The sequence below is a fragment of the Saccopteryx leptura genome, chromosome 10 (assembly GCF_036850995.1).
Source record: "Saccopteryx leptura isolate mSacLep1 chromosome 10, mSacLep1_pri_phased_curated, whole genome shotgun sequence".
Lineage (NCBI taxonomy): Eukaryota > Metazoa > Chordata > Mammalia > Chiroptera > Emballonuridae > Saccopteryx > Saccopteryx leptura.
This window is the reverse complement of record NC_089512.1, coordinates 47,494,816-47,512,525: the sequence shown is the minus strand read 5'-3', so window position 1 is coordinate 47,512,525 and position 17,710 is coordinate 47,494,816. Positions and strand designations below refer to the sequence as shown.

At 41.7% G+C, this 17,710-nt stretch overlaps 1 protein-coding gene across 3 annotated transcripts in view; it reads left to right on the top strand.

The window, feature by feature from the left end:
* IFT122 (intraflagellar transport 122) overlaps window positions 1–17,710 on the top strand; it is a 78,916-nt gene that overhangs the window by 9,596 nt on the left and 51,610 nt on the right. The window contains exons 2-8 of one of the 3 annotated variants that reach the window (XM_066350423.1): window positions 1,647–1,713; window positions 3,015–3,099; window positions 8,544–8,622; window positions 10,726–10,802; window positions 13,401–13,467; window positions 14,441–14,587; window positions 15,587–15,763. In XM_066350423.1, the coding sequence (XP_066206520.1) occupies window positions 1,647–1,713; window positions 3,015–3,099; window positions 8,544–8,622; window positions 10,726–10,802; window positions 13,401–13,467; window positions 14,441–14,587; window positions 15,587–15,763 (699 nt within the window). Of the gene's footprint in view, window positions 1–1,646; window positions 1,714–3,014; window positions 3,100–8,543; window positions 8,623–10,725; window positions 10,803–13,400; window positions 13,468–14,440; window positions 14,600–15,586; window positions 15,764–17,710 lie in introns of all 3 variants that reach the window. The other 2 variants (XM_066350425.1, XM_066350424.1) reach the window with 2 other exon arrangements.

Genomic DNA, 17,710 nt, shown 5'->3' with positions numbered 1-17,710 from the left:
TGGGAGCCTTGCTCAAACCAGATGAGCCCGCGCTCAAGCTGGCGACCTTGGGGTCTCGAACCTGGGTCCTCCGCATCCCAGTCCGAAGCTCTATCCACTGCTCCACTGTCCGGTCAGGCCCCAGCGCCATTTTTAACAATAGATGTGAGCAAACTCAAAAAACACAAATTTTAGAAACTCATTTGCCCAGCCCTGCACCAATCTGCATTCCACCAACAGTGCACAAAGGTTCCCTTTTCTCCTTATCCTCACCAACACTTGTTTGTTGATTTATAGATGATAGCCATTTTGACTGGTGTGAGGTGGTATCTCATTATGGTTTTAATTTACATTTCTCTGATCATTAGTGACATTCAGCATCTTTTCATATGTCTGTTGGCCATCTGTATGTCCTCTTTGGAGAAGTGTCTATTCAGGTTCTTTGCCCGTTTTTACATTGGATTGTTTGTTTTTTTGGTGTTGAGTTATATAAGTTCTTTTTATACTTTAGATATCAACTGTTTATCAGACATATCATTGGCAAATATGTTCTCCCATTCAGTGGGTTGCCTTTTCATTTTGAGGGTGGTTTCCTTTGCTGTGCTAAAACTTTTTAGTTTGACATAGTCCCATTTGTTTATTTTTTTCTTTTGTTTCCCTTGTCTGAGGCAATATATCAGAAAAAATATTGCTACGAGAAATGTCCAAGGTTTTACTATGTTTTCATCTAGGATTTTTATGGTTTCAAGTCTTACACTTAAGTCTTTAATTCATTTTGAGTTTATTCTTGTGTATGGTGTAGGAAGGTGGTCTAGTTTCATTTTTTTTACATGTGTCTGTCCAGTTTTCCTAACACCATTTATTGAGGCTGTCTTTACGCCATTGTATGTTCTTGCCTCCTTTGTCAAATATGGGTTGACCATAAAGGCATGGATTTATTTCTCCTAAAGTCTTTATCACAGTATTATTCTGTATTTAATCTAAGAGGACATTTATTGTAAAATACCATTAATTTTCATATTACTAAGAAAGCAAAAAATGCTGCCAGGTAAACTGACACATCATCGATTATAAGACTAATCCCAACCTCAGAGATATTAAAATGTGAAAATGTACGCTTTAGAATTGATGACATGTGGTAGCTCCTTGTGAATGTGTCTGAGTCACACCTTCCCAGTGGATGGTAATTTCTTTGAAGGCAAGGATGGATTATGATATGCATCTTTTATCTTTTAGCATCTAGCACCTCAGAGGCATTCCTAAGTATCTGATTAATTGGAAATAATTATGACTAAAGAACCAATTTTTCAGAGATGTGTGGATTTAGTAGCCCTCACACATTCTTTCAGGTTGTTTAGCCTTTGTGGTATTATTAGGATAATTAGTGCCCTCAACTGTTGACCCTTTGAATCATATCTGGCGTCTGGCTTCTGGACAAGGGAAACTGGGACATAGAGCTAGCTGCCCAGTGGATGTGATTGAAAGGGCTGTCAAGGTGTCATGGTTGAATGAAATTTGCTACCAAATGCAATTCCTAACCATTATTTTTCTGCCTTATCCACAAGTAGTGTTTTATAATGGAAATAAAGTTTGCTTTCCTGACTATTAGCAGACCTCATCATTTTGGTTCCTAATTGTCCTTTTGTCTTGTCTTGTCTCCTCTTTAGTATATATGATCTTGCATTTAAGCCTGATGGAACCCAGCTGATTTTGGCTGCAGGAAACAGATTACTGGTAGGATTTTGTCTGAGTTTCCTTTTTAAGTGCTTTTTTTCCTTTCCTTCTTGTAAGTACTCTGATATCTGACCCCCTTTTCTTGAGATAAAAAAGGCAAGGGCGGAAAAACCAGTCATTACTTTTTAATTAGGGAAGGAAATGGGCTATGTAAAACAGGTAAGTAAACTGTCTGTCAGATAAGAACCTGTGAACAATACCTCCTTTGGAGCTATTAATCTTTCTCTTTTCACTTTGAGACACTCATGAAAGATTGAAAACAATCAAAATGCCTTTGAAACTGGGCTGGTGTCAGTTCACATTTTGTTCCCCTGAAAAATTCAAGCAACAGGATTGAAGGGGCTCCCTCAATGAGAAGGCAGATAGCCTGACCCCAGCATTTCGACACTGGCCTACCTAAACAACTCCATATGGATGCTGTGCTATTTTTCATATTTTCAAAGAAGATAAGCTCCCTCTGAAACCTATCCCAGTATATTAAAGTAATTTTAAGAGAATTCTTTGACCTGAAAACCTTTGTATGATGTCTCCCTTCCTTCTGCGTAAACCGACTTCCTCTTATTCTGTTGTCTCTAGATATGCAGACTGACTGATCTCTATTCTTTCATGGTAACTACATAATCTTAAAGTTATGGTTAAATTGTTCTGCAGACTTCTTTTCTCTAGGGTAAACAGTCCAAATCCTTTTAGTTTTTTTCCCCATAGGTTATTTTCTCCAACACTAATCATTTTTTGTAAGGGTTTGCCTTGATTTCTTATATGTGTTTTTTAAATCTCATATTTATAGGTGTTATATAGCTGTGAAATATCCTAAATCCACATTACAGCTGAATTTTATGACATTCCTTTCAGTTTGCAAACCTCGAGTTTAGGTCTGTGACTTTCAAACTCTTGGTATCAAATATGAAACATTCCCTAAGATGTTGATATTGGGGGCAGAGCTAGCAATAAAATTTAATCATGTTGTAGGTGATTCTTTCTATGTGCTGGCTTTATTTAGGAGAGCCTAGCTTGATTGGTAATATATCCAAAACACATAAGAATGAGTGAAGTTTGTAGAGAAGTTCCACAGAGTAATGGTATGTTTTTGGTAATAAAATGCATAGAATTGGGATCTCACCTTAGGTTTCCCAACATTAAATCACATTCTTTCTGGTTTCTCAGTGCACTTTTATTTTATACACATTTAGAATGTTGACATATATTTTGTTATAAAAAGAAAAATAACAGCAGCAGCCTGTAGGGATTTCAACTAATAAATGCCATGTGAATAATCTGTACTTTTGTACCCTTTTTGCCAGGTTTATGATACTTCTGATGGCTCCTTACTTCAGCCCCTAAAGGGTCACAAAGATACTGTGTACTGTGTGGCGTATGCGAAGGATGGTAAGAGGCTGCTCTGGGTTTATAGGCTCTGTAATGGCCTCATGGCTTTTCATTTTTCTCCTTAGTCACTCTTTAATTCTTTTGAGTAAGCTAAAGTACAATGTGCAAGTTCAGAAGATAAGTCTTTTAGCCTTTGTTTCAGTCATTCAATTCAACAAGTATTTAGTGAGGACCTATGTGCCAGGCACTGTTCTAGCTGCTTTAGATACTTCAGAGAACAAAACAGACAAAAGTCTCTGGCCCTGGCTGGGTTGCTCAGTGGATCAAGAGTCATCCTGGCATGTTGAGGTTGCAGGTTGATCCCTGGTCAGTGCACATATGGGAAGCAACCAGTGAGTGCAGAACTACATGGAACAACTAGGTGGAACAAGTTGATGCCTCTCTCTCTCTCTCTCTCTCTCTCTCTCTCTCTCTCTCAGATCAATAGAAAATTTTAAAAACAAAAAACAAAGGTCTCTACCCTTATAGGCCTTAAATCTATGGGGGAAGGGAAGGAAGAAGAGAGAGTATGAGGGATGATACACAATAAACAGCAAACAAGTAAATGAAATAGTGTGTTGGAACATGATCATTGTTAGGGAAGAAGAACAAAGTCAGAATGAGGACTGAGAATAGTATTGAATAGGTAGGGTAGTGAGGGTAGACTTACTGAGCCAGGGACAGGTGTGCAAAGACTTGAATGTGGGGAGGCAGTGAGAGTCTGATGGTGGACATCTGGGGGAAGAGAGTTGTTTACAGAGGGAAGAGCCATTGCAAATGCTCTCAGGTGTGAGTGTGACTTCCAGCAGCTGGGGCAGCAAGAATCGGGGAGCAAGGGGATAAGGGTAGAAGGGTAACAGGCATGGGGTGGCTAGATCATGTTGGCTGTCATAAGGACTTTGACTTTGATTCTCAGTGAAAATAGGGAACCACTAAAGAGTTCTCAACGGAGTAAAGATCTGATCTGACTTGGATTGAAAAGCTGCTGTATTGGAAACAACCTGCAAGGAGAGAGAGTTGGGACTGGAAGATTAACAATGAGATCATACAGGCAAATTTTATAACATTGATGATGGGGGCTCAGACTTCTGGAAACAGAGAAAGTGATGAGAAGTGGTCTGATTCTGGATATAGTTTGAAGGTGGAGCCAATAGGATTGCCTGACAGATGTGGGGTGTGAAGAAAGGAGTCTGGGGTGATGCCGAGGTTTTTGACCTGAGAGACTGGAAGGATGGAGTTGCATTCCACTGAGATGGGGGAGGGTGTAGGTAGACAGACTTACAGCAGGAGATCAGGAGTTTTTGGACATGTTGAATTTGAGAAAGTTGGTGCTGTGAGAGAGAGGGGAAGGAGTTGCCAGAACAGAGTCATTGAGTGGGGCAAGAGGAGATGGGATCTAGGGCAAAGATGGGGCATGATGGGTAGGTAGAGGCTGTCACTGCAGATGCTGACAGGTAAGGGAATGTGGTGGTAGGATTCTAATGGAAATTCTCTTCCATTCTTTCAGTGAAATAGGAAACAATATCAACTGAGAGTAAGGATGGGGAAGGAGGTATGAGATAGTTGAGGAGAAAGGAAAGAATGTAAAACAGACCCAGGAAGTGTGGTGAGACCCTCAGTGACATGAAGGGCCCACTTGAAGCTGGTGGTCATGAATTGAAAGTGAGAGCAGTTGGTTTGACTGTCTTTTTCTCTAACACTTTGAGCTGCATAGATACAAGGGTGGAGGACATGGAGATTTGGATTTAACTGCATGGTGGATTTGCAAGCATCTCTGAAAATAAAGTAAGAGGGTAAGGCAATGAAGGATATATGCAAAGGAGTGATTATATACAGTGACCTTGAACTGTTGGCTGAATAATGACAGGTGAGAGGGCTGCAGGGGTGAGGGGCAGTGGAGAGGTGATATGTTCTGGTGGTGTTGAAAGATTATTGGAGTTGGGATACCAGGTGGGGTGAGAAGGAGGAGAGGTGCTAGTTAGAGAATTGGGTGCATTTAATTGATACTGAGAGTTAAAAATAAATCTGTGCTACTCAAAGCATGGAGTTAGTGGAAAGAATACAGGCTTTGAAATGATATGGCTCCAAGTTCCAACCCCAAAAGCTCTGTAAGTTTGAAGTGGTTATTGAATCTCTCTGAGGCTCAATTTCCTCATGTGTCAAATGACCATTTTATATATATATATATATATATTTTTTTCTTTTTCTTTCTTTTTTTTTTTTTTAAATTATAGTGAGAGGAGGGGAGATAGAGAGATAGACTCCCACATGTGCCTTGACAGGATCCACCTGGCAACCCTGTGTGGGACATTGCTCTGTCCATTTGGGACTGATGCTCGCACCTGAGCTATTCTTAGCACCTGAGGTGGAGGCTCCACAGAGCCATCCTTAGCACCTGGGGCCAACACACTCAAATCAATCAAACCCACTGCTGAGAAGCCACAGAATCAGAGTGTTATAATGCTTGAACAAATCTTGGAGATCACTCAGGCTCCAGGCTTTTAACTTCTTTTGAATGATGGACCTCTCTAAGGATTCAGTAAAAGCTGTAGACCCCTTTCTAGAAAAAGACACATACTTCATATATACACAGAATTTTGTATATAAAGCTTTAGCCTGTTCTAGCCCAATCTCTTCATTTTAGACCAACATAAAGAACTAGAGAAGTCAAGTAACTTGCTAAGGTCATCCAGAAAGTGTTAATGGCAAAGACAACACTAATTTTTTTTCTTTTTTTTTTTTTAATTTTAATTTTTAATTTATTGTGTTGACATGGTTTCAAGTGTCCCACTCAATATAACACCCTCTACACATTGCATCATGCCCCCTGCAAAGTTTCTTTCTACCCTAATTTCCCTCCTTTGTCCCCACTATCCCTACCCCCCCCCCCATTTTTGCTCTGGCTATTGCTACCCTGTTGTCTGTATGTATATGTTATGTGTATATGATTTTGGCTAATGCCTTCACCCTCTTTGATCCTGTCCCATCTTACCCCTTCCCTTTGACAGCTGTCCATCTGTTTTCTGTGACACTGCCTCTGTTTCTGTTTTGTTCCTCAGTTTATTTGTTCATTAGATTCCACTTATAAGTGAGATCATATGGTATTTGTCTTTCTCTGCCTAAGACAATACCAATTTCTTGCCTTGTAGTCAGGTGTTCTCTGCCACAGTAGTCATAGGGTTTTTTTTATGTGTGTGTTTGAGTTCAAGTTCAGAGTAATACTGTTGGGGGAACTATGGGACCTCTGGAGTTTATAAGGCTCTTGGGCCTGCAACACCATTAAGGCCCTTGAGGATTTCAGAGTGTGACCTGCCATTAGTGGTATTTGTCAGCTTTTTGCAAATTCTGTCACACACATTATTTTATTTGATTCTCCCAACAGTCCTGTGAGGCAGATAGGAAAGTCCTCTCACAGATGAGAAAACAGGCTTGGAGCAATTACAAGTAATAGGCAGAGCTGGGCCTGACCCTGGTCTTCCAAATACAGAGCCCTTGTTCTAATGCATCATGCTACTTCTTCATGACACTTACATAGTGATTAAGAAGTTTTGTAATTCCTCTCAACTGGTCTTTTCCTATTAAATTTGGAAATGGAGATACCCTGAATTATGATTTTGTTCTTTAAAGCTGCTTGTTTCTGATTTCTCCCTTAAGTTTTAATAATTCTTTTTTTTTGTATTTTTCTGAAGTTGGAAACAGGGAGGCAGTCAGACAGACTCCCGCATGCGCCCGACCGGGATCCACCTGGCATGCCCACCAGGGGGCAATGCTCTGCCCATCTGGGGAGTTGCTCTGTTGCAACCAGAGCCATTCTAGCACCTGAGGCAGAGGCCATGGAGCCAACCCCAGCGCCTGGGCCAACTTTGTTCCAGTGGAGCCTCGACTGCTGGAGGGGAAGAGAGAGACAGAGAGGAAGGAGAGGGGGAGGGGTGGAGAAGCAGATGGGTGCTTCTCCTGTGTGCCCTGGCCTGGAATCGAACCCGGGACTCCCGAACACCAGGCCGACGCTCTACCACTGAGCCAATTGGCCAGGGCAAGTTTTAATAAATATTTAATGAGCAACCATGACACAAAGGTTTGTAAGAACTGTTTCGTTTTTATTCAAGAAAGTCAATACAAGACAATATGAAGAAATAATAATAATAATAGATAATTATTTTTAGCATTGATTCTAATCCAGCACTTTCCTATATCCTTTAATCTTATTTAATCTTCATAACATGACATCACTGGGAAATTCCAACTCAGACTCTGAGCCTGTAGCCCACTCTTTATCACCTTCTGCCTGCCAGGATGGAAGAGGAGTGACAGAAATAATCACATATGAAAGCAGCTTTTTAGTATTTGCAGCAACGTCATACGGCTCACCCTAATATCTATTTCTGCCATTATGAAAGGTGCTTCACAGATATTATCAGAGTTGAAATCCAAAAAGAGCCTCTGATGAAAGTATTATGATTATTCATTTATATTTCAGATAAAGACAATTAGGCTTAGAGAACAGTGACTTGCCCAAGATCAACTTCCAGTTGCCTTAAGAATAAAGTCTAAAAGTCCTTAACTAGGTGTACAAAATCTAGCCTGTGCTTTACCTCTTAATTATCATCTTTCACTGGAGTAGGTAAAGGCTCCCTGTTGTTTACTGCCAGGATTCCCTCTTCTACTTCAAAGCACTCACAAACTTGTAGCAATGTAATAAGTAATTACTTGTTACATGTTGCCTCTCTCTATTCTATTTGGTAAAGTCTAAGTCATGTGAAAATAAAAATCTTATTGTCACTCTTTTACTTAAAACCTTTCTTTGGAATAAAGAGCAAGATCTCAACTGTGGCCCTGAAGTTCCTAGAGATCTCTCCTCTGTCCCCTTTACCCCTTGTCCTTGGTGTTTCATGCTGGCTGCTTCTCAGCCCTAGACATGCCAGGCTTTTCCTGCCTCAGGGCATTTGCACATCTATTCTATCCATGTGGATGGCTCTTTCTCTTCTTGTTACACCTGGCTAAGGTTTGCTCATCTGAAGCATCTCATCCTCAGAGAAACCTTACCTCATTTAAATTAGGTGCCCCAAGTTAATTCTCTCTCATAGGTCCCACTTCATTTTTTTTTTTTTTACCATATTGTATTTGTTTTGGATTAATTTAACGCTTACTTTTCCCACTACACTAAACTCTGTGAAGGTAGGGATTATATGTACTTTAACCACTACTTTATCCTTAACACAGAACATGATTCCTAGAAGATAGTAGGCCCTCAATACATCTTTGTTTACTCAATGCCTGACAGACCAGGATTTGAACCCAAATTTCCTGACTCCAAAGTACTATACTGTTGCCCAGTACTTATAAGAAGGAGTGGAGAAGCAGCCGACACGTACTAGATACTTAAAGAACCAGTTTTCTAAGAAATATTCTGAGAAATGCTGATTTAAAATAAATATAAGAATTTTATTTTTTTAAAATACTTTTAGGTAAGCGCTTTGCTTCTGGATCAGCTGACAAAAATGTTATTATTTGGACATCAAAATTGGAAGGCATTCTGAAATACACGTAAGTAACCATTTAGGTGTACAGTATTATTAGTTTGATTCTTATCTTATTGAGCGACTGTAGCAAAAGCACCTTACAAAAGATATAAGGAAGAACTGTTTTTCTCTGCAGTTGAACTTGAAATTAGGTTATGGGGATATGTGGTGTAGAGTAAGGTTGGGTAATGAATAAGTGAATGAACATTTCTTGACACTACTAGCTTGGCCAGCACTGGGCTAAGTCTTGGCAGATAGCTAAGTTTAGTGAATCTGACACTGCAGATTCTACTCTGGCCCACCTTATCTTCTTCCAATGGCCTTATTTCTCAGGGAATGGCCTCACATCTACCCGGTGGCAGCAGCCAGAAAGTTGGCATTGGTGTGCTCCAGGCTTCTCTCACTGTAGAGACTCTGCTTATAGTCTTCCTTGTTCCCCTACCTGATTAACTTCTTGCTCTGCATGTGTTATACCTAAATGCTGTTTCTTCTGTGAAGCCTTTCCTGTCCGTCTCGACTTGGTCAGATTTCCTTGATGGCATGTCTCACAGTTGTAGTTTTACATTTATTCTGGTGATTGATATCTCCTATGAGCCTTTAAACTCCAGGAGGGCAAATACTGCATCTTTTTCTGCTCACCCTGTGTCCCTGATAAAATACTTGACCTGTAGTAGGTACTCAACAAATTATTTTTTTTCTTTTTAATTGTGGTAAAATACACATAACATAAAATTTACTCTCTTAACTATTTTTAAGTGTACAGTTCTTTAATGTTAAGTATGATATATTCATGTTGTTGTTCAACCAATCTCTAGAACTCTTTAAATTTTGCAATACTAAAACTCCATACTCATTTAACAATAACCCTCATTCCCCCTCCTCCAACCCTTAGCATTCACAATCCTACTTCCTGTCTCTAATAATTTGACTATTTTAGGTGCCTCATATAAGTGGAATCATACAGTTTTTGTCCTTTTGTGACTGGTTTATTTTACTTAGCATAATATCCTAAAGATTCATTCATGTTGTAGCATGTCAGAATTCTCTTCCTTTTTAAGGCTGAATAATCTAGTATATGTATAGAACATGTTTACTATATCCATTTATCTCTTGTCAATGGATACTTGGATTGCTTCCACCTCTTGGCTATTTTGATTAATGATTCTATGAACGTGGGTGTACAAATAACCAAACAACTTTTGAATGAATGAATGAAGTTGTGAGTAAAGTGTCACATGGAAATGAAGGAATAAAACTGAGGCTGAGATGTCATGTGTGGTACATGACTCACTCACCTTTCATTGTTGTCTAAGGAGTTGCTATATGTCCAGTTCTTAGTCTATAATATCTTCATTGCACCTCCATCTTGTATTTTTAGGTCTCCACAAAACAATGAGAGTGGCCCTGGCCGGTTGGCTCAGTGGTAGAGCGTCGGCCTGGCGTACAGGAGTCCCAGGTTCGATTCCCGGCCAGGGCACACAGGAGAAGCGCCTATCTGCTTCTCCACCCCTCCCCCTCTCCTTCCTCTCTGTCTCTCTCTTCCCCTCCCACAGCCAAGGCTCCATTGGAGCAAAGTTGGCCCAGGCACTGAGGATGGCTCTGTGGCCTCTGCCTCAGGCGCTAGAGTGGCTCTGATCACAACAGAGCAACGCCCCGGATGGGCAGAGCATCGCCCCCTGGTGGGCATGCCGGGTGGATCCCGGTCGGCGCATGCGGGAGTCTGTCTGACTGCCTCCCTGTTTCTGGCTTTGGAAAAATACAAAAAAACAACAACAATGAGAATAACAGCCATTAATAGAGCACTTCCTATGCAGCTGGCACTAGACTAAGTACCTTACATCATTATCTTATTAGCTCACAAACTAGAGGTGTTCAGCATGCTAGTCCTGGAGGAGGTGGCATTTAAGCTAGGCAAGGTGATGGGTGGGTAATGTTTAAGAGCTAAAAATGGGGTCAGGGGAAATCAAGGAGAAGAGAATTAATTCCTGTGCTTTTTTGTTGGTCACTTGCTCAGGAGCTTGTGGTGTATAGTCAGAGAGGCTATGGGCTCATCATTTAAATATTCAGTGGTAGCCATCGAATTATTTGTGGTTTGCTGCATAACAATCTATGATTATTTACCTCCCAGGCACAACGATTCTATCCAGTGTGTCTCCTACAATCCTGTTACCCACCAACTTGCATCTGGTTCTTCCAGTGACTTTGGTAGGTTCCCAATGACTTGTCCTGGAATAACTGCAGGCCTGAGCAAAAAAATGCTAAAATCCATCCAGAATGTGGTAATTTTATCCTGAGAGAGTTATTATTTCTCTTCCTTCAATGACTGGGAGAGTGGAGGATGGGGAAACGACAGATATTCTTTAAATTGTTTAGAAACCTAGAGAGGGAATGATGATACTGAGTTTGGTAATTAATCTGGGAAGCAGCAAGAAAGGACCCAGGGAAGGGAAACGGCTAGAAGGATGGGAGGGCACAGGCATAACTTGATATTGTTACCTCTGGGAAGCCTCCCTTGCCTCAGCCTGGCAGGGACAGTTCAGTTGTTCCCACCTCTGTGTCTTCCAACATCTGTGTATGTATGAAATTCTTTACCATTTTAACTGTGCTTCTATGTAGTATATCACCATTACTACTGGTGTGGTGCTGTAGCTGTCCTCCCTTAGGGGTTGTGTGCCTTGAGACATTCACTCTGGCCTCATGCACAACACTGGCATGGTGCTGGCACAGAGGAGGGGGCCGGTCTAATGTGCATCGAGGCAGGGAGGGAAAGTGAGCAGAGGCTTATAGGTTATCTCTGTTCAAGGTCACTTCTGGCTTTCAGCTCATCAGTTCTATTTTCCTTGCTAAGAGATAGTGGGTACAACAGAGCAGCCATTATCGAGGAGTCAGAGACCTAATCCTGTCCTGTTTCACTTTCCTCATTTAGATGAACATGTTTCACCATTCTATTTCACTGATAGAGTTCTGAAGTTCAAAAGAGAGACTGTCTAAATAAAAAAAGGAAAGAACTGTCATTCATTAATAAAATATTACATTTTCTCTATGTGAGGCACTGGTCTGTGTGCTTGCTTTTGGGATTACAAAGACAAAATAAAATCCCTGCCCTCAAAGAGCATGTAGTTGGAGGGGGGGGGCAGATAGAGGGAAGATAGAATTTGGAAAAATGTAATAGGCCTGACCAGGCAGTGGTGAAGTGGATAGAGCATTGGCCCGGGATGCTAAAGACCCAGGTTTGAAACCCCTAGGTCGCTGGCTTGAGCGCAGGCTCACCAACTTGAGTGTGGGGTTGCTGGCTTGAGCATGAGATCATAAACATGACCCTGTGGTCTCTGGCTTGAGCCCAAAGGTTGCTGGCTTGAGCAAGGGTTCGCTGTCTTGAGTAAGTGATCACTGGATCGACTAGAGGGCCCCCCGCCCCAGTCAAGGTACCTTTGAGAAGCAATCAGTGAACAACTAAGGTGCTGCAACTATAAGTTGATGCTTCTCATCTCCCTTCCTGTCTGTCTGTCTGTCTCTATCTCTCTCGCTAAAAAAAATAAATGTAATAGTAAAAATGGTACTTGTTGAATATTTGTGATGTGCTAGTTACTATGCTAAGGGTTAAAAATGAATTCTATTTGAGCTCTATGATAACCCCTGAGGTCAGGTTATTATTCTCATTCTCACTCCACTGATGAAAAAGAACTGGGGGAGGGGCAAGCAGTTCACTGGAGGTCACCCAGCTGCTAACTGGTGGAACCAGGGCTTGGACTTGTGCCATGTCATACATGTTGAACCTCCTGTGATAAGTAAGCACTGCTAAGGGAGGCCCAAGAGGGTTGGGTTTCTTCCAACTAGAGGCTCAGTGGAGCAAGATAATATGTGCACAGGTGGAAATATTTGGAGGAGGAAGTATTCTAGACCAGAGGGAAGGGGAAAAAATAATTTGCACATAGACATTGCACCTTACTATGTAAATATATTTTTGCACTATATTTACTTTCTTGGTTACGCTTTATGGCTCAGGCAAGGGGTAGAATTTGTTTATATTGCCTGGACATACACCTGTTATGGGGCCCTGAGACAGAGAATCTGGGGGCAAGAGGGACCAAACCGAAGGTAACCAGTGTGTTATGGACAAGGCACAGCTTATATAGGGCCATGTGCTGTGAGTGAGGCCTAGGAAAGGAAATCAGATTCCCAGAAAGCATCATTTATTACTTTGAATGCTAACTTGTATTCTGGTTGCAATGTAATAGTTATTTACACTGAAGTTGCCATTTCTTTGAGTAAAACCCCTGAAAAGTTGGCTAGAACTTTACCAACCTGTCATCCTCTTTTTTTAAATTTCAAAATAACTATAGATTCACAGTAAGTTGCAAAGATAATAGAGAAGTCTTGTATACCCTTCTTCCAGTTTCCCCATGGATACGTCGTATGTAACTATTATATAATATCAAAACCAGGAAGCTGGGGCCGGGGCAGTCTGTGAAATAGTTCTGTCATTTGTCATCTGTGTAGATTACCATCACCACAAAGATGCTCCTTATCATCATCTAACCCCCACACCTTCTATTATCCCTATTCTCTGGTACCTGGTAACTCTTAGTTTGTTCTCCATTTCTATATAATTTTGTCATTTCAAGACTTTATATAGATAATGGAATCATACAGTATGTTAGTCACCTTTTGAGATTGGCTTTTTTCACTCAGCCATAAAGGCCTGAAGATCCTCTAAGGTGTGTGTGTATCAATCATCTGTTCCTTTTTTATTGCTGAGCAATATTCCAACCAATCTATTTTTTATATTATTTTGCATTGAAGCCTTGTGGTCTCCTGAACAGAAGTCTATCTCCAAGCACAAATCCAGCAGCAAGATCACCTGCTGTAGGTGAGTTAGAGACAGCCCTGAAGGTAGGGTCTATGTTCCCTCCTCTTCTAAACAGACTCTCAAAATCCACAAAGTAGAGAAAATTTGTGTTAACTAGTTGGTTTGGGCCCCTGTTTCTCTTTTCTTCTTTTCTGGTCTCCTTGGTGGGAAGGACTTGTACTTGCCTTTGATAATGAAGCAAAAGAAAACTGTACATTGTTTTTATGCAGTTATCTAGTTATAAGCGTCCTCTGCCTGCGTGGTCCTCAGTGATGGATCTCTGGAGATGCAGGTTATGCTTCCCAGGCAGCATGTGCACTGAAGAAAGCACAGGCTTTGATACTAGACCTGGATTCAAATCCAAATGGATCACTGACAGACTCTGTGACCTTAGCAAAGTTACAAAATCTCTGTGAGCTGGAGCTTCAGGATCCTTGTTGATAATACTGGATAAAAATACTGATTTAATAGGGCTGTTGTGAAATGCACTCAAACTAACGAGTCTAAAAGCATACAGCACCGCACCTGACATACAGAAGACACTAAATTGTAGCTATTCTTGCTGTTCAGCTTCTGAGTGTAGCTTTTCTTTTATTCAACATCTGTTAAGCACCTGTGCTAGAGGCTGGGAATACACCAAAGACACAGATTTTGCTCTTAATGTGCTCTTGAAGCAGGAGGGTGATGAAATGGTGGGTGGGGTGTGGAGACTGACCCGGTTATGCAGGCACAAATTAAAGGCTGGCGTGGAGATCTGTACAGAGAACTGTGAGAGCTCAGAAAAAGGTGCTACTGCCTTCACATCTATCAGTTTATCCCAGAAATAAATGGGATTTTAAGTCTGGTCCTCTAATTTTTACATTATAACCAGTATGAGCCTAGCCATTGCTGCCTCATCAGATTCTGTGTCAATCAAGGCATTATCCTCACTGGTTTTACTTTCTGTGTGTTCCTTTCCCTCTCCCACACAACCCTTTGCTGGTTGTGTGAACAGCTGGACAAATGATGGTCAGTACCTGGCTCTGGGGATGTTCAATGGAATCATCAGCATACGGAACAAAAATGGTGATGAAAAAGTGAAGATCGAGCGGCCGGGAGGCTCCCTTTCTCCTATATGGTCCATCTGCTGGAACCCTTCAAGGTGCTCTTACAGGTGTCCATTTAGGGCAAACACTTTTATGAAGAAGGCCTTGCTCAGCAGGCTATTCCTTCTTTCCCCACAAGGTCTCTCCATGCATTCAAAGGCTTCTCACCCCACTTGACTGACCTGTTTTGGAACCTGTTCATTTGAATGGAGTTTTTTAAGAGCCCATCTTGTGTTTTGAAATGAATCCCAGAGACTTAACTAAGCAGATGAGCTATCTAGGCTGTCTCAAAGCTTGTGTGTGTACATGTGCATACATGCAACAGAAGGGCCATTTTCTTATGAATTAATAGCTTACCTCTTTGCTTTATTTTGGTCTTTTCCCTTTTTTCAGTTCTTTCCTCCAAGTTGGGTAGAACATGTGCCCACCCAATAATAAATAGCTATTTCATGTGTCTTTTTTTGCTGCCCTTGCCAAAATAAGTCTAAATTAAGTCTACAAGTGTCCTCAAATCCTATAGTCCCCAAAATAAGTGGCATTTACCTTCACAAACCTTATACTTTCCTTTCTATGCTGACTTTGAGGTAGATTAATAGCTTCATATGCTCTTTGTATAATCCTATAATATTAAACGACCAATATCTTCCACAGAGTCCTCTGAAGGTAAATTAAAGACTTAATTGTTTACCAGCCCAATGTCACTTTACAGGTGGTGCCCACTTGATTTAGAAGGTTGTTTAGTTCTACTGCCTTTTCTACACCAGCTTATTCTTCTTTCTGTATAATTTTGTCCAGCCCAGAGATGTATGCCATACATATCTAAAGCCTTCAAAGGCCATTAGCCTACCCCTGAGTTCCTGCTGTAAGATTTTGTGGCCACAGATGACTTTGTGGCTTCAGGGTACCATCTCTAATTCATGAGAAGCAGGATGCCTGGTGTACCTGGCTGCTGTCCTCTTCCGGCAGGGTTCAAGGGCTCCTTGACAAGTTTTGAAAGTATGGCTTTAGTGTAGTTCTAGACATTGTGATTGTGAACAACTGCTTACTATCTACAGCCGATGGGAGAGTTTCTGGATCAACAGAGAGAACGAGGATGCCGAGGAAATCATTGCCAACAGCTATTTTCAGGATATCCCTTCCACTCTGAAGTCAGCAGTGTACAGTAGTCAGGGTAGTGAGGCAGAGGAGGAAGAGCAAGAGGAAGAAGATGACAGTCTCAGGGACGACAACTTGTGAGTGTTTTCCGAGGAGTGGGAACCCTCTTTGGAAGGGTCCAGGTCCTGGTATAGACCTAGTTGGGCAGATGCCGCTCTAAGCTCCTCAATAAGAGGGTTCAAGGTCATTGTTGCGGAAGCACCCCTAACAAGGGGGAAACATACCCTTTAAAACTTGTAAATGAATTATAAAATTATCCTTTGAGAAACTTAAGGGAATACTGAGAAGTCTAAAGGAGAAAGTTCAACTCTTCTGTAAAACCCCATCCTCTGAGGAAATTATTGGTAGCATTTTATTGTATTTCCCCTCAGTTTTTTTTTTCCCCTCAGTTTTTTAGTGTGTTCATATAATTACCTAAATCATATCCTACTTTTATCCCCACTTAACACCATAGAAAGAGAATTTTACTCTTTCTAGTAAAATTAGAAGTTCTTTCAAAAACATGATTTTGAATGCCTGCATAGGCACTGGCCTAGGGGTTGGGAACCTATGGCTCACGAGCCAGATGTGGCTCTTTGGATGGCTGCATCTGGCTTGCAGACAAATCTTTAATAATAACATTAAAAATATAAAACATTCTCATGTGTTACAATCCATTCGTTTCCTACAGCTCATGTTCATGGTTGTGGGTGGCTGGAGCCAATCACAACTTTTTTTATTGGATAATGCTTAATGTACACGGTTCGTTGTATGGCTCTCACAGAATTACATTTTAAAATATGTGGTGTTCATGGCTCTCTCAACCAAAAGGTTCCCGACCCCTGCCCTGGCCAGTTAGCTCAGTAGAGCGTCAGCCCGGCGTGTGGATGTCTTGGTTTGATTCCCGGTCAAGGCACACAGGAGAAGCAGCTATCTGCTTCTCCACCCCTCCCCTTCTCTCTCTTTCTCTCTCTCTCTTTTTTTTCCTACCCTGCAGCCATGGCTCTATTGGAGCAAGTTGCCCCAGGCACTGAGAATGGCTCCATGGCCTCCACCTCAGGTGCTAAGAAAAGGCTTCAGTTGCAATGGAGCAAGGGCCCCAGCTGGGCAGAGCATCGCCCCCTAGTGAAATTGCTGGGTAGATCCCGGTCAGGGTGCATGCAGGAGTCTGTCTCTGCCTCCTCTCCTCTCACTAAAATTAAAATAATAATAATAATAAAGAATGCCTGCACAGTCTGCCTTGGTACTATAATATACTGAACACTTCCTCTATTACTGGACACCTGTCTTAGCCTGGTCCCACATTGCACCTTACCTTGCATTTTCTAGGACACATATTAGAGAAGAGACCTTCAACTTACCCATAATCCTCACCTCCCAAATTCTGGAGGTCCAGGCCTTCTTTCTTTTTCTTTCTTTCTTTTTTTTTTTTTTTTTTTTTGTGACAGAGACAGAGAGAACGACAGGCAGGAAAGGAGAGAGTTGAGAAGCATCAATTCTTCATTGTGGCTCTTTAATCTTCTTAGTTCATTGATTTCTTTCTCATATGTGCTTTGACTGGGAGGCTACAGCAGACTGAGTGACCCTTTGCTTGAGCCAGTGACCTTGGGTTCAAGCTGGTGAGCTGTGCTCAAACCAGATGAGCCCGTGCTTAAGGCGGCAACCTTGGGGTTTCAAACCTGGGTCCTCTGCGTCCCAGTCTGACGCTCTAGCCATTGCACCACCGCCTGGTCAGATGGGTCTTCTTTCTTCCTGGATTGGAATATTCTGATTGAGTAAAATGATCTAGCTTGGAACTTTCCAAACTGTGTTCTGTGGTACCTGGGATTCTTTGGAAGAAGGTGGGAGGTGGGGGATAAGGAAAGGAGGAAGGGGTGGGCTTCAGGTCCCCATCTGTGCTTCAAAAAGAGTAGCCCCTTGGCTCTGGCCGGTTGGCTCAGTGGTAGAGTGTCAGCCTGACGTGCAGGAGTCCCGGGTTCGATTCCCAGCCAGGGCACACAGGAGAAGTGCCCATCTGCTTCTTCACCCCTCCCCCTCTCCTTCCT